Raw genomic sequence first — 14,812 nt, 5'->3', positions numbered from 1 at the left:
TTTGTTGAAGCCATTGTTTCGATCTTCCAGTCCCGATGGTCAAATGTTCTGCTATCAGAGCTAGCCATCTTGAGGCTGATCGAGGTCAAAACCCAAGAACCAAGGTAGTCCTTTGAAGATGAGCATGGCGTGGCAGTTCAAACAAGTCAAGAGAAACAGCCTAAGCTTGGACTCTATTAGAGGCAAGAGTGACGTGAATGGGTATATTGCGCCTACCTACTTTAAACCGCAAATGTATCAGTGACATTGCCATATTTACGTGTATCTCATGGGCATTTGACAGCACAATGAGAGCGGAATACTAGGACTCTTGCTGCCAGCCTGGAACATCTATCCTTGAAGTGCTTTGATCCTTACGGTAAATTCTTTGTCTCGATACTCATATGTAAATCCCTATATTCGTATTTATTAGATTTCCTCTATATGATGATACGAATAGAGCAAGGAGTATGACACAACACTGCACAAATCAGAAGATAGAGGCGCCTAGTACAACACAACCAATCAACCAAGCAGGCCACCACACACACCAAACGACGACCTGAGTCCACACACCCCAGACATCCCACCCGAAAGCGGCCTGAGTGAGAGCAGTCTCGACAGAGACGCCCATATACCAGCAGACGCCAAGGAGGACAGTTGGTGGGGAGAGGAGGTTGAGAAACACCAGGCCAAGACTGGAAGTTGCTAAGCGGAATGGCGCGGAGCCCTGTAGGCGGGTGATGAAACTGAGTGGCGCGCAGAGGAGACCGATCATGAATGAAAGGGAGAAGTTGAGGGTGGCGAGGGTTGAGAGGGAAAGGCCTAGAAGGAGAAGGGAGAAGGATTTGATGAGGTGGTACTGTTGGGGGATGATTGGTTTTGAGACACCTAGGCCGTGGGCAAGAATTGCAGCGAGAAGGAGGGGGAGGATGATATCCACAACCACGAAAATGTAAGTCGTAGTTGTGAAATACTGCATATTTGTTAGCTGTCGTTGTTCTTACTGTTGTAGGCTGGCAGAACTCACCTGATGGAAGATATTATTAAAAACCCAAAGTGGTACAAGACCGAGTAGATGGAGCCCAAGAACAAGCGAAAGTGGCAGAGCCAAATTGCGTTCTGCGATGCTACTCGTCTTGTTCTTGTCTTCGGCGGATGCCTTCTCAGCCTTGGGTTTAGCAGTTGGCTTGTTTTCTGGGTAGTACCCAGTGCGCATCCACAGAGCAATTGCCATGATGGTGAAGTTTCCAGCGATCAGCATAGCACTGGGCAAATAAGTTCCAATGCTAACGAAGCGGTTGGACTGCATAAGCAAGTAGAAGAAGAAGCTCTGGTGCAGGTGCTCGAGCAAGTTGTTCAAACTGCGGCAAAGAGACTCGATCGTGCGGCCGAGAGCCATTTCATCCTCCCATCCCTCGCCCTTGGTCTGCAAGGTGATAGCGTCGATGTGGTATGGCATGAAGCTGCTGTGTGCGCCGGTGGCATATCCAAGGCCTTGCTTGGTCATACCGCGGAACATGGTCTGCAGACGATGTTCGTAGCTGTCATCGTGACCCCACATTTCCTGCAGGTTGGCCCCGATGCCCATCTGGCCGCCTGCAATAGCCACAGCCGTGTTGAACAGATCCAGGTTGGGCAGTTGACCATTAACTCCGTCATATACGATATGAAGTGACTTGAACCGGTGGTCGAGTGGATATTCAATCACCAATGCTCCTTGCAATGCTCCACTCTTCAAAGGGAGCGGCTGCACGGAAGCAGGATGCATATCATGATAGGCATCGATCCAAGCCTGAGTTCCGGTCTTGCTGTCGGGGGTAATTAGGAAGATGATATCCTTGGACCATAGTGACCATCCTGGGATCATTCGTTAGTGTTCGAAATAGAAAAGCACCACCATGAAACTCACTCTTGAAATATCTCGCTAATGTTAAAGCAAGAGTAACACCGTTCAAGTTCAACTTATCATCGGCCGTTATCCATGGTGCGACCAGCACGATCGCCTCCGTGGCATCACCACGCGGCGCATGGATGATAGCATAGGTGTTCTCCCCCTCATGCGTAATTCCAGCGGAGGTATATTCGTATTTCTGCGTGGCAACTTTGAGGCCTGCCGCTTGCAAGATCGACTGCAACTTCTTCGAGACCCTATTGAACTATCAGCAAATACTCCAGTCGGGGGTTTCATTCAACATACGTTGTTGTCACTTCCGCCTCGTCTTTTTGGCCTCCTCTCGCCTGTCCTTCATTCAACAATCCTTCCAGTTCATTCTTGTATCCTCGGAAGATATTCTGTTCGCTTCCCGAGAAATACGCATGGACTTGACCCGGCAGGAGCGCATTCTCGGAGATGTAGGTTCCTCGGGAGTATTCGTTCAGAGGCAGGAGAAGTAGCCAGACGACACCGACAACGACGCACAAGAAAGAGAGAAGATTTGGAAGCCGAACGAATAGGAGGTGAGGATTATTCCGCAAGTTGCGGATTGCAGCTGTCATCTTATTAGTTGGGGTCTCCGCTGGGGCCACGAAGGACAGGTGGTGTTGTAGCTTCTTTGCTCACATTTCAACGCCATTGACTAATGACCATCGGGAACTGACTTCCCGTGCCGCAAGGGCGAACCCTTTAATGAGTGAATTATTTCGATTGAAGCGACTTTAGTCTTACAAGTCAACAGTGGAGATCGGGAGCTCCGTTGTTTAGACGCGGAGAAGTGGAATTTACGCCGACCGACAAAGACCAAACGCGCAGGTTGAATGGGAGTATGCACACGCTATGCTATTATCCAATATTTCCTCCCTGATTCTGCAACAAGATAATAAAAGACTATGGTGGAAAATATACATTAAAATGGAAATGAAGAATGCATCAACATATCAATCGGATCAAGCTCCCAGGCGCTGTGTAGACCCCATGTAGCTCATGGGTGGCTGGTTGCTGCTGGGGCCAGCGGCATTGGCGGTTGGAAGAACTCCATAGCGGCCATAGGTCTTCTGATCGACGGAGACATAGTGGGGCAGGCGTCCCAAGAGGTTGAGCTTGCCCTCGATCCAGCGGAGAACCTTCTCGGGGGGCACAAACACCTTGAGGTATCCGAGGCCGACTAGCAACGATTAGCAATGGCAAAGGAAACCCAGAGACGGGGGACTCACGAAGATAACCGACAAGAATTGCACACATGTGACCGATGAAGCTCACGTTCGAGAGGAGGATAGACACCACGACACATGCGAACAGGGGCGAAGTCCAGGTGGGGATCTTGTACGGACCAAGACTGAAAGGCGTTGTTAGTGACATTGCTGTGGAAGCCTCTCTCGGCGAATCTTACCTGAAGCTAGGATGAGACTTATATGTCTTGATGGCCTCTGAGCCGAGGAGCAGGAAAACCCAGACGCTTGATTAAAGTTAGTTACCGAAGCATTCGGATTGGCAACACAATGCTTACCTAGCGCCCACCACGGAGGCATTTCTGTTCAGTATGACCTTCTCAATCAAGATATAAAGTCCAGCAGGGACAGTTGAAAGGGCTAAATGGACATCAGCAAAGATGACCCTGAAAGTCAACAGTCGTCGGAGCACTCACGTCCAATAAACAATGCAACAGCAGTCAAGGTACCATGCTCAGCCTCAAACCGCTCCAGCAACGGTGTAAGCGCTATAGCATTGAGCAAAGCATGGAAGAAACCGGTGTGGATGATCGGGTAGGTATTAAGTCGGTACACTGATCACATTGCCAAGTCAGCCATGCGCCCAATATGCGCCTTGAACATAGGACTAAACATACTAGTTCCCAGATTGATTTCCTCAGGAATAAGAGCACCCCATTGCACAACACTCCATATCGTTTGGAACTCAAGCAGCCAGAAGGCGAATATGGCCAGCAGCGTCAGGCGGGTGAACAACGGTAGCCGCAAGATGTAAGTTCGTACCCGACCCGGATTGAAAGGCAACGGAGGTAAAGCAGCAGGAGTGACCATGATTACCGAGTGATTCTGTTATCCAGACTCTCGGATTGGAATATAAAATGCGACGAGGGCCGTTCAGGGTGACCGGTGTATCGGCTGTCAAGTCAAGATATACTGCGCCTTTGAAAGAGAGGATTTGCGATCGGAACGAAGACGTGAATATGAATTGACCCACGGAATCGAGAGTCAAGTCTGCAGATCAAACGATTTAATGACTGAAGGCAAAAAGAGACCAAATGTCAGTTTTATGATTTCCTCGCTGGCCCCAAGTTCCGAGTCCGGCTCATGTCCAGGGATAACTCACAAGGCACACGCGATTCTTTGAAGTCGAAAGAAAACGAGACCCGAACCAAATCAAATCGAGTAGATCCCCGAAAATCAAAGTCCGATATAAACCGAAATAAAGATCATAAAAGAGCGAAGTCCAGGGAGATGCAATCGGGCCATTCGAGCGACTTGTTCGTTCGCAAGTTTACGCCCCGCGGTAAAGACCAACCACGCAACTCAAATCGACACGCGATGTCGGATGTCGGGTGTCTCGACCGAAAAACTGGGGGGTGGTTTCGGGAGATTTTCTCGATTTACGGGTTCTGAGACTATGTTCGTGGCCAAAAATGGGAGATATCCATTAGAGATTGCTATTTACATATTCCAAATCTGAGATCTTTACAGGTACTCGTTGAACCAGCCGATGGCCTGGCAGAAGGCTTGCTGCTTGGCCCACTTCTGCTTAGGATCGCTGAGATCACCGCGGACAGCGAAGCCGTGGCTGACTCCACTGAACAGGTTAATTTGCCAGGGCTGAGCGGCCTTGATAAGAGTCTCCTCGGACTCGTGGCGCAGCTGAGTAGTGAAGATGGCGTCGACCTCTGTGGACACGCTAAATTAGCGTTTGATATCTTATTTGTTTTGCGGTTGATTGATCAAAGAAGATTCACTTACCGGCAGCGGCGATGGAAAGGGGGCCCTTAATGGCACCGAGTTCCTCGTGGGTAACGAACGAGGGGTGGGCAATGAAGCCGGCGTCAATCTTGCCGGGCTGGAGGTAGCGGGTGACGTACTAAACAAAGGACCGTAAGCATCAAATTGCCAATGTTGTGTTCCTGGGGATTGGATCTTCAGATCTCAACAATACATACCTTACCGCCGAAGCAGTAACCCACAGCACCAACTCTCTTCACGCCCAGAGTCTCACGAACGTACTTGAGAGTCGAGTCAATGACGGGCTCGACGTCCGCGATCTGGTGCTTGGGAAGCCATGCGGGCAGATCGGCCTTGCCAGATTCCATATCGCTGACGCTAATCGGGTCACCCTGGAGAATATCCGGCATGATGGTCAGGTAACCATTGTTGGCATACTCGTCAGCGAGCAGCTGGGAATTGGGGAAGATGCCGAAAACGTCGGTTATGTAAATAATGGCCTTCTCGGGAGTCTTGTTATCCTTGGGGTAGGCGATGTAGGTGTTAACTACACAACGGTTCGTGTCAGCTGGGGTTGTTCCTGGGTGCTGCAGGTGGCTGCAGCTCGGTGAATTCCATCTTACCTCCGTCGATGTTCTTGATCTCGCCAAGAGGAGTACCTTCGTGCTTGAAGCCAGAGGCACAGCAGGCAGCGGGGGGGGTTAGAGGCCATTTTGATGAAATTGGGGTGATGAGGTTTGGAGAACTATTACAATGGAGGCCTAGAGGCCCGGAGGATCCCCTCGCTTATAAATAGCTCGACGAACTCCGAAAAAGGTACAATGCCCACCGCAAGCCTCGGGTTCCGATGGTGATGGCATCAGATCCATTTCTCTTCCAATCAAAGCAGCTGCTCTGTTCCGTTTTTCTATTGACCCCACTTGCCCCTCCAGCCGCTTGGAGAATCATGAAGCCGATTCCCAGCCGTTGAGCCTCAGGTCTCAGTCCGGAACCCGGGTGGGACTGAACTGGTCCCTTCTTGTATCCATATCCTATCCATGGCCGATCTGCGGAGTACTCTCTCAACAGCATACTGAAAAATGACATGGGAATACCCCACGGTACGTCGGCACTCGCAAATTGAGCGGCTCGGGTATAAACACTTAAGTCCGAGGCAAATACCTGCCGCAATTCAAATAAGAAATACTTCATAACATTGCATTTATATTCTCAACATCTGTACGACATATATGTGAGAGACCAGGACGTCCAGTCCTCGTCAACCTCATTAAACTATAATTACCACATTAAACCATTCACATAACTCACATAACTCACATCGCAAAATAATATCATGTTCGAGGGCTTCCAAAGAACTGTCCTTGGATAACGTCGTTGCAAGAGCGGGGGATATCATGCCGCATGATTCATGCACAAATGAGATGACTCCATATTTCCCTGCATGAAACAAAAAACCTCAGAAGTGTAAAGGGGTATCGAAGGAAAAAGAACACGGCAGATCGTTTATTGGAAGCGGAAGTTGGAGCGCTGAGCACGTCGGACAGCCCAGGCTTTGAGAGCGATCGTCAAGACCTCGTATGCCATGATGAAGGCGCTGAAACCGAGACCGACGGTGAAGGTGAACATGGCGTCGAGCTCGTAATACTCCATCGCTTCAATCACATTGCGGGTCTAGATTGGAGTTAGTCATGCCCTGGAACCTATTAGAATTGGAAGCTTACACTCAGCATGAAAATGAGGCCTCCCGAGATCAGACAAAACGCGGCAATGATTTCAGTCGGAGGACGAGCCGGGAGGTACGAGGTCGGTGGCTTGAGGAACACCAAAACGTAGGTCATGCCGCGAGCAATCGCGAATCCTACCAGCATGTTACCCCACTGTTTGTGCACCATAGTCGACGTCATGCTGGTTTGATGGTGCGACCCCATCATCATACCAAGCAACATGATGACCAGGGCTGGCATTGGATTCAATGACACTCCCTGGGACTTGGGGGGCTGCCAAGCTTCATCGGAAGTACCATGAGCAGGCGTTTGGAGGACAGTGCTGTTCAACCATTCACGAATACGGGTGGATTCGAAGAGCATGCCGGCCTATTTCAGGTTGTTAGTCAGATTGAATTCTCACCGAGAAGGCCGAGAACCACCAGAACTTACCAGGCCGCCGCCGAAGAACAACACGGAGATCGAGACGTGCTCGAGATCTGTTGCGGACCATTTCTTGCCCGCATTAGAGAGGTGCTCCAAGAACACATTTGATGCACCATATAGGAAAATGACAAAGGATTCGGTAGCTTCGCCCGAAGGAACCTTGGATTTCCAACCAACAATAGACGCAGGGGGCTTCTTGTTCCAGGCCCAACCCAAGTCTGACCAGCAGCCGATATAGCGACCAAGGGTGAGGATACCATACCAGAAGAAGATACCGCCCTTGATAAAGTGAGCAAGTCCATTGAAGATCTCACGATCTCTCATGATGCCCCCATAAGTTACAGCGCCAGTCGCGAGAGCAACGAATCCGAATGGAAGAATGACGCGGTCAACAATATTATACACAACATTCAGAATTCGAAGAGCCCGGCTGGGAATCAGACCAGGGAGACGCTTGGACAGGAATCGACCAACACCCGTGTTATGGATCCAGCTGCGCGCAGCACTAGCCTTCGCAGGCAATTCTTCTGGCTTTTCGAATCCATCGTATTCGGCAGACGATTCACAAGAGGGCGATGCAGGACCACGGATAGAAGAGTTACTGTCTGTACCCTGACCGCTATCACGAGACCAGCGACGCTCATGCATCGGGCCATTGAGGTAAGTGTGCTCGTGATCGTGATCGTCAGTCGCGACAGGCAAGAAAGTAGCATGTTCATAAGATTGCGCAGTCGCTTCCGGCTGGCCCCGGCCGGCATAAGCAAAGAGCAGAGCCAGAACAACCTGCGCACTGACGACACACGTTGCGATCCAACCAATCTTGTGGTGTGCATTGTTCGGGTAGAGGTCTGGCGTCTGGCTGTTATATACGACTCCGAGCAGGACACCGAAACCGTTGAAAGCGAGAAAAAGGAATTGTGACGGAATCGCCAGCCACGAGCGGGCAATGCTCAACATGACAGCTTTTCAGTGAGTTAGCCTGCTGTCTATTTGGTTCTCTTCCGAAATCCAAGTATTCACACGGGGCACTTACCAACAGGAAGAACGAAACACCAGCCCAGAACCATGAGAGCAATGTGAGCCATGATAGCACCGGAGTGCTTGCTATAGGCAAAATAGCTCATCGGACCGTCGCTAGCAGCAGTCGCCGTGGGCTGCGGCACACTGGTACTTGCATGCATATCCATATCCATTCCCATGTCCATGTCCATTGATTCATCGCCGTGCGGAAGCGCGGTCGCCAGCGATGCGAGAACCAGAGTGAAAGTTGCGACCAAGGCAACCCGAGTAGCTTTAGGCCGCATTGGAAGAAAGACTTATGATACTGTGAGATGTGGGTATGCCTGTATGTGCAAAATTGGAGGTGGTTGAGGAAGTTGTAGAGCTCCAACCCGAGGTCGAAGCTCTATCGAATCGTGACGTAACGAACCTGCTAACTCGGTAGCTGGGCCCGCGTTTATGCTTGTTCTAATGTATAGTCCAGGCTCAGTCTGGGCTACCTAGATACTTGACTGGTTCCACGAGCTGCGATTATTTGTGGAAGCTGTACGGAGGCTGCACAGAGTAGTGAAGCTGTAGGGCTGAAGTATGAGATTCGGGGGGAATGCAGTATATAAGGGTTGGCAGTTGGGGTTGGAAACTTCACACTTAACAAGGAAAGAAGTACCGGGAGCTGCCTTGATTAAAATCAATTGAATAAATAAAAGAAAAAAAGAAAAAAAAAAAAAGAAACCAGCTCGCCGGCGCTGATTTCCAATGCCTGGAGAGGAAAAAAGGCTTACGAAGTATGAAAAGTGCGTGGAAGAAGAAAAAAATAAAAAATAAAATAAAAAAAGGCCCAGCTTCGGGGCCGATATCCTCATACTCCATATATGACGGTTATTCATGATTCGCAAGACTCTTGTCTGATTATTTTTTTCTACCTAGGTATACATCACATCCAACTAGATTCATATCCTCATATTCACTTAACAGCATCTCTGCCTGACTCTCAGCTTGTGCTATCTGTATTGAAGAACGAGCTAGAACTAGAACGTCTTGGCGATATCGTTTTCTTTTTTTTTTTCAAGAAAAAAACCATTTTTTAGGCTTTGGAGTCGGGTGTCTCGGGAGGCTCCAAGGCTCTTGTGTCCGGATTCAGGACCACCTAAGATCTGAATCCATCGTATGGGGTGGTGACCTCATCCAGGGGAGTTAGCAAGGTCTACAGACCAGGAACTATGACTACATCATATACAAATCACTTATTCTGTATGGAGTACTCCGTACGGCATAGATTTATAAAGGTTGGGATTTGGTATACTCCATCTGAGCATGTTCCAAGTACGGAGTATACCTGCCAGAGAATAAGCGCCCAATGACGTAGTAGATCGTTACCCTATTTGGACGGGACTTCACCAGGTCAGCGTTGTCTGGTCTCGTCTTTGGCGAGATGTACGGAGTATGCAGGGCAATGTTCTAGGCACGCCCTAGATGAGCATATATCTATGACATATGCTTGACAGCCCCGAACATATCCTACATTGACTCCATTTTTCGGGATTACCAATCTTGCGTATCGAGCCCGTATGGCTAACTCTTTAATAGAGGCAGATGATCATTAGGGATCTGTTCCCCCAATCGGCGACAGTCTTTGTTTGTACTTATGCAAAGTTATGATCCCGGAGTCAATCAACCCCCAACAATCCCTTGCCAGCTACTTCCATCTACGGAGTACATCCCTGTCCCTCGGTCTCGCTTTGTTCCCTGAGCCGCACTTTTGAGTTGGCTCCATCCTGGTGGGGGTGCTGATGGTCTGATGGCATTTGACAGCCGGGTTCTCCGCCGGATATACGAACGTAGGACGAGAAGCAAGAAAATTGGGCGGAAAATCGGCACCTCCAAATGCTACCCAAAGAAGTATTTGTTGAGGTAAGAACCCGCCTCGGCCACTCACCCGAATCTACTCCGTACTCCGTGCATCATAAGATCATCCTTCTATCGGTTGGTCCTTGCACGCACAAACTTCATGTATACAGCATGGATACAATACCCATATGGCAGACTGCAGATAAATCCAAGCCACCTGGGCATGCTCAATCCATACCCGATGCATCTCGTCATGTGGTGTCCCAGGCTGTTTGTCCTAGACACCTTGATAGTCCCGCCAAGCACTCCGCCCACTGTGCTCCATACCGTGCATTCTACTTACTCCAGACGCCACGAGGAACCGTCATTTCCCGGTCAAGAAAAGTGACATCGTTGAGCTTTGGCAGGGCCGGGGCCAAGAGCTGGCCCGATCTTGGCGATTGGTGCGTCGGCATCCGTGGGCATCCGGGGACCTGAAAAAGACTAGGGTGTTAAGCCCACGCACCTGCACGTCCGTAGGATCGACGCTGAATAGTTGCTAATTTGCTGATGATCTCTTCGTGCTTCTTAGGTCCGGAATGCAAACTCCGCTTTTACTTCCGAACCCCGAGAGTGTCTTTTTTTCCAACACGAGCGGTAAGCTGTCCTATGACTCATTCTTAATCATGGTGCAAAGATAAAGACTTAAGCTGTTGCCTTATACATTTGATTTACAATCTCGGGGTCTGGCTAATCTAATGCCGTGGCTCTTGCATGCCTCCACAATATACGGAGTATGGCTGTACCCGGTTATAATCTGACGGTGTGACCTGGGCGGCACTCTGCAGGCTTAGCATCCTTACCCTTGTCCTTGAACCCAATCGCTTCATCGCCGAGCAGTGGATGGCTCGTGACACCTAACATCCTCGGAGGAGATCCTCGGACAAGATCCTCGGAGAAGCTCCTCGAACTATGAACACCTCAATCACAACCCTTGGATTCGTGGAATTTCCCAAGGACATTGACATACGAAGCCTTGAATCTCCCCTTCACCAACAGACTAACACCAAACAACCAACGCCCCCAAAAGTTCGAGGGTTATTGCCAATTCGAGAAAGATCGTCTTGAGTAATCGGAAATCCGGCACAATTGCCCTCCGCACCCCGGCTGGGATCTAGCCGTTTCCCAGAAGTCAGAGACGTCCAATAAGATGGCAACTGATTTGACCCATGTGATCAGCAAGGGTACAGCATTCGGGCGGAGATATATTAGAGACAGCTCAAAAGTTGAGGGGTTGATTCAGAGCACCCTCGGGCTTGAAGCCCAAGGCGCTAACTTACACCCTTTTACACACTAGCCAAGTAGCGTCTCCGGGGCATTAGTACCACCTGTTCGCTCTACCAAAATCAAGTCCGTGCCGACATAAAAGGTCTATTCATTGAACGGGCTGCATAAGGAATAATGCTCTGCATAAGTGGTGCCATATATTTTGTAGAGCCCTACGTATCTTGTAGTACAACGCATGTACGGAGTATCGACATCTGGAATGCACAAGGACATCTTTAAAAGTAACAGCCAGATCTGTCTGGTCTGTCAACCTCCAAAGCCGCTACGAGTTCATGAGCCCAGGTACAGAGTACCGGGACCTCACTTGCTCACCCAGCCGAGCGTCAAGAGCTACACCAAATCCCCAGACAAAAGCCGAAAGCGCGCAAACGGCATGCCCTGGTCTAGACCATGCGCAATCTAAACAGCGAGTCGGAGCAGTAGAGATTCCCAGAGAAAAATTCCGTCATTGAAATTGTTAAGAAAAAGCCAGGATGAGGGAAATAACATGACATCCTCCTTTTTCAAGACACTCCACGCAACAACCCCAAATCCTCCCCTCGGAGCCAAGATCTGATTTGATTCGCAACCCCGTGGCAACGGGCACGCGTACCCGATGTCTATTCCTCCATTCACAAAAACATCAAAGACGCCACTTTTGAGCTCGTCTGAAACATTGCTCCACTGGACGCTACCGTAGTCGAGCCGGGTGCGTAGGTGGGATTTCGTGGATGCGAACGGTTCGAGAGGAGGGAGTCAGAAATGAACATGGTTTTTTTTGTCCGCTTAGCGGTACTGTAGGTGTAAAAAATGCTGGTTAGTGCTGTGGTCTTGCAGAGTTGTGTGATTGACAGTGGCGGGTTTGTAGATTGTATTCGATGATCGGGATGATTTTTCATATCGGGTGGTGTATTTGTGCAGTGTTCGAAGAGAATCGGATGGTATTTGCGAGCGAGGAATGAAAACGAACCTTGGTGAAACCAATGTCGGTGGACTTCTCACGGAAGCACTGACGGCAGATGTTCATCTAAAGTCCATATTAGCCACACAAGTCCATTTCACACCACACATTGCAGAACGCAATATGCTCGAGGATTCGGTGTCTCCTTACGCCGTACTTGCGGATCAGACCGGCGCGGTGGGAGCAGACACGACTGAAGGCGCACAGATATTAGCAATTCCGTTCCAATTCAATATCGATTTCGATTTCCGTCCAAGGCTCCTCCCAAGTTTCTTTCTCGGTTTCGACTGGATCGTTCATCGGGGAATTATAGGGTAAACACACCATTCGCGGGAGCCCTTGCCGTACCTATTGGGGATAATTGTTAGTTATATCGTTCATTTTCGAGATGGTATTCTGTGCGCTGGAGTTTCGACTTACTTGCGGGGCCGGCTGTACCAAACGCTCTCGTGAGTCATCTTGAGGTTTTAAAGGCGGGACCTGGGAGTTGACGGGGTTGTTGACGGGACGAGGGTCGCTGGCGTTGGGCGTTAAAGAACGGAGACAGAAGTTAGGGTTGGAATTTGCGTTGTGTGCTGCCCCAATGGGGAATAGGGCACGGGCCAACTCGCTTGGGTTGCGCTAGCTATTTTGGGTGGATCATGTGACCAATGGGCGATCACCACATCTCGTTGCCTCAGGCCGCCAAATCATATACTTCGACCATTTTCTCGATTTGCTGTCTTTGATTCACCGATATTTTGGCCTTATACGACTGGCAGAACGAGGGCTTGATTATATTCCTGATTTGTGCAGCTTTACCTCCGTAAAAGCAAGAATTTTATAGGTCTTCTCCCTTCATAGAAAAGTAGACATCCCAGGGAAGACATCAACCATGTCCGCGACAGTGACTCCATCATTGTCCATGAGGCCCAATATATACTATTGATCCTAATTTCTATTCAAATCTTGATGTTTAGGAGCATAGTACAGTGGATTTCGCCATCTCACAAAGTATTGCCACAGCCACAGATAAGATGAATGGCATAGAAGAGATCACATATCATTATTCTTGAGGCGCATATAGAATAACAATGCCCCCACACCATTGTGCTTTGGGGCAAAAGGATGGCAGTCGGGTCGTAGATGTATGGGTTATAGATGTATTGCGACATATGGAGTGGTGGCGTCTTCCTTTGCGGTGACTTTCTTTTGACTTATTAGGAGCAACTGAGATTGGTTAATCCTGTGGTATCTTTAGTGCCAGATAGATACATTGCATGGGATTATGGTTTCCTTCGAAAGCTTTGTTCTATCATTCTTGATAATAATACTGACTGTTAAGACGAGAAGTGATAGGGTGAAAAGGGCTACTGTTTCTAAAGAGATACTATATCATTGCGGCCTTTTTGCCTCCCAACACTTGATCCTTACTCCATATTCCTCTCTCTTTCCCTACCTTGCCCACTTATATCGTTCATCTATTATCTAACCTTAGATCTAAGCCATCGAGTTCCCTATCGAGGTATCTTGAGTTTGTGAAGCAGTGACATTCTTACTTCTAAAAAAGAGCCAAGATCTAAAAACGAAGACTTCGTCTGTCCCTTTCTCACGTAGACTCTGATCAACTTCAAAATGTCATTTGAAAATCCCAATCAAGGGCTAAGCTGGGCCGATTTCGAGAACAGTCCTGTCTTGAATGCAGTCCCCCCAGACGCACTTAATGGATACGCACATGGTTTGCATCACCAAGCGCCTTACAATACTTACCATATGAACTAATCTTGGAACCCATAAAAAGTCCTATCCCGACAATAACCCGGGCTGAAAGCCCGCAGCATAACCTCGCCGCAATCAACCATGGCGCCAGAGTATATGCCATCAAAACGGCCGACTTCCGCTCCATCCCACCTCCTCGCCCCCTACCGTGCTGAACCGATAAGATATCAGCGTTTGCAGTGTGATATTCAAGGTTATATGATGTGTAGATTGACATTTCCAGACAACACCAAGCTGTTGAACTATGTTCGCCTGAGGCACCCTAGAGCGAGTATGTACTAATTCATATGAAAGTATGCTTGGCATTATGCTGATTGTCTCATTACTTTTTAGTTACTATGGCAAGGATCACCGGGAAGAGTGACTTTGAGATAGAGGCAGGCCGAAACGCGATGAAGCGTTGGATGTTGTTGCATTGATGGCGGCAGGCGAGCTACATCCACGGGCCTGGCCGTGGACCTCGTAATGGAGTATTTAGATGCTATTGCATGATTGCATATCAGTTATATGTGATATCTTATGCTAACCTTAGATATAGTTCTCGCAATGCGGATTCTGCTGCTCGATATGGTACCCGATTCCATCGAGAGTCCGTTTATGAAGCAAACTCCGCTGGAAACTTGGTCACGTCTAAGTGAGAGGGTTAGAGCAGTTGATCATGACAAAATAGCTTTTGCTTTCAATCCGAGTCACCTTAGAGCTCATATTACTTATAGTATACTATCTCATATGTGAAAGCCGCCCCCCCTCCCACAAAACCGGATTGATTGGAGGGCATATAGATGCCAGCCTCATATTAAATGGCTGAATCGAGTATAACAATATTTCAAAGTATACTCACTTGATCAGCGGCTCACTATCATATCACTTTCTTCTTGACTGTGAGGTAAAGATGCCCCTCCGATGATCATTCTCTAAGAGTTGG

The 14,812-nt window shown here is 48.9% G+C and overlaps 6 protein-coding genes across 6 annotated transcripts; 1 reads left to right on the top strand and 5 right to left on the bottom strand.

The window, feature by feature from the left end:
* Positions 1 to 469: 469 nt before the first annotated feature.
* Positions 470 to 2,478, bottom strand: N7457_007491 (GPI-anchored transamidase subunit GAA1; the record flags this gene model as incomplete). The annotated part of the gene is made up of 4 exons (XM_057178534.1): positions 470 to 955; positions 1,010 to 1,839; positions 1,892 to 2,130; positions 2,180 to 2,478. 4 exons carry the CDS (start codon positions 2,476 to 2,478, stop codon positions 470 to 472), a joined length of 1,854 nt encoding a protein of 617 aa, XP_057030278.1.
* A 387-nt stretch (positions 2,479 to 2,865) lies between these two features.
* Positions 2,866 to 3,957, bottom strand: rbd2 (rhomboid protease family protein RBD2; the record flags this gene model as incomplete). Its single annotated transcript, XM_057178533.1, has 6 exons — positions 2,866 to 3,083; positions 3,133 to 3,254; positions 3,309 to 3,374; positions 3,426 to 3,507; positions 3,564 to 3,701; positions 3,765 to 3,957. 6 exons carry the CDS (start codon positions 3,955 to 3,957, stop codon positions 2,866 to 2,868), a joined length of 819 nt encoding a protein of 272 aa, XP_057030277.1.
* A 654-nt stretch (positions 3,958 to 4,611) lies between these two features.
* N7457_007489 (dienelactone hydrolase family protein) lies at positions 4,612 to 5,610 on the bottom strand (the record flags this gene model as incomplete). The annotated part of the gene is made up of 4 exons (XM_057178532.1): positions 4,612 to 4,814; positions 4,888 to 5,005; positions 5,085 to 5,413; positions 5,490 to 5,610. Coding segments are annotated over 4 exons (771 nt in total), but the record flags the coding sequence as incomplete, so codon positions are not given.
* A 759-nt stretch (positions 5,611 to 6,369) lies between these two features.
* Positions 6,370 to 8,320, bottom strand: N7457_007488 (Ytp1 family protein; the record flags this gene model as incomplete). The annotated part of the gene is made up of 4 exons (XM_057178531.1): positions 6,370 to 6,537; positions 6,588 to 6,959; positions 7,023 to 7,978; positions 8,050 to 8,320. The coding sequence occupies 4 exons, from the start codon at positions 8,318 to 8,320 to the stop codon at positions 6,370 to 6,372; spliced, it is 1,767 nt and encodes a 588-aa protein (XP_057030275.1).
* A 3,743-nt stretch (positions 8,321 to 12,063) lies between these two features.
* N7457_007487 (40S ribosomal protein uS14) lies at positions 12,064 to 12,703 on the bottom strand (the record flags this gene model as incomplete). The annotated part of the gene is made up of 4 exons (XM_057178530.1): positions 12,550 to 12,703; positions 12,454 to 12,477; positions 12,280 to 12,322; positions 12,064 to 12,195 (listed from the first exon to the last, which is right to left on the bottom strand). Exons 1-4 carry the CDS (start codon positions 12,585 to 12,587, stop codon positions 12,064 to 12,066), a joined length of 237 nt encoding a protein of 78 aa, XP_057030274.1. The 5' UTR covers positions 12,588 to 12,703.
* A 1,265-nt stretch (positions 12,704 to 13,968) lies between these two features.
* On the top strand, positions 13,969 to 14,306 carry N7457_007486 (uncharacterized protein; the record flags this gene model as incomplete). The annotated part of the gene is made up of 2 exons (XM_057178529.1): positions 13,969 to 14,158; positions 14,221 to 14,306. 2 exons carry the CDS (start codon positions 13,969 to 13,971, stop codon positions 14,304 to 14,306), a joined length of 276 nt encoding a protein of 91 aa, XP_057030273.1.
* Between the last annotated feature and the right edge of the window lie 506 nt (positions 14,307 to 14,812).

Source organism: Penicillium paradoxum (assembly GCF_028828445.1).
Source record: "Penicillium paradoxum strain IBT 22861 chromosome Unknown utg000006l_segment0_segment0, whole genome shotgun sequence".
Taxonomy (NCBI): domain Eukaryota; kingdom Fungi; phylum Ascomycota; class Eurotiomycetes; order Eurotiales; family Aspergillaceae; genus Penicillium; species Penicillium paradoxum.
The sequence above is the reverse complement of the archived record's forward strand: the minus strand, read 5'-3'. Positions and strand labels throughout refer to the sequence as shown.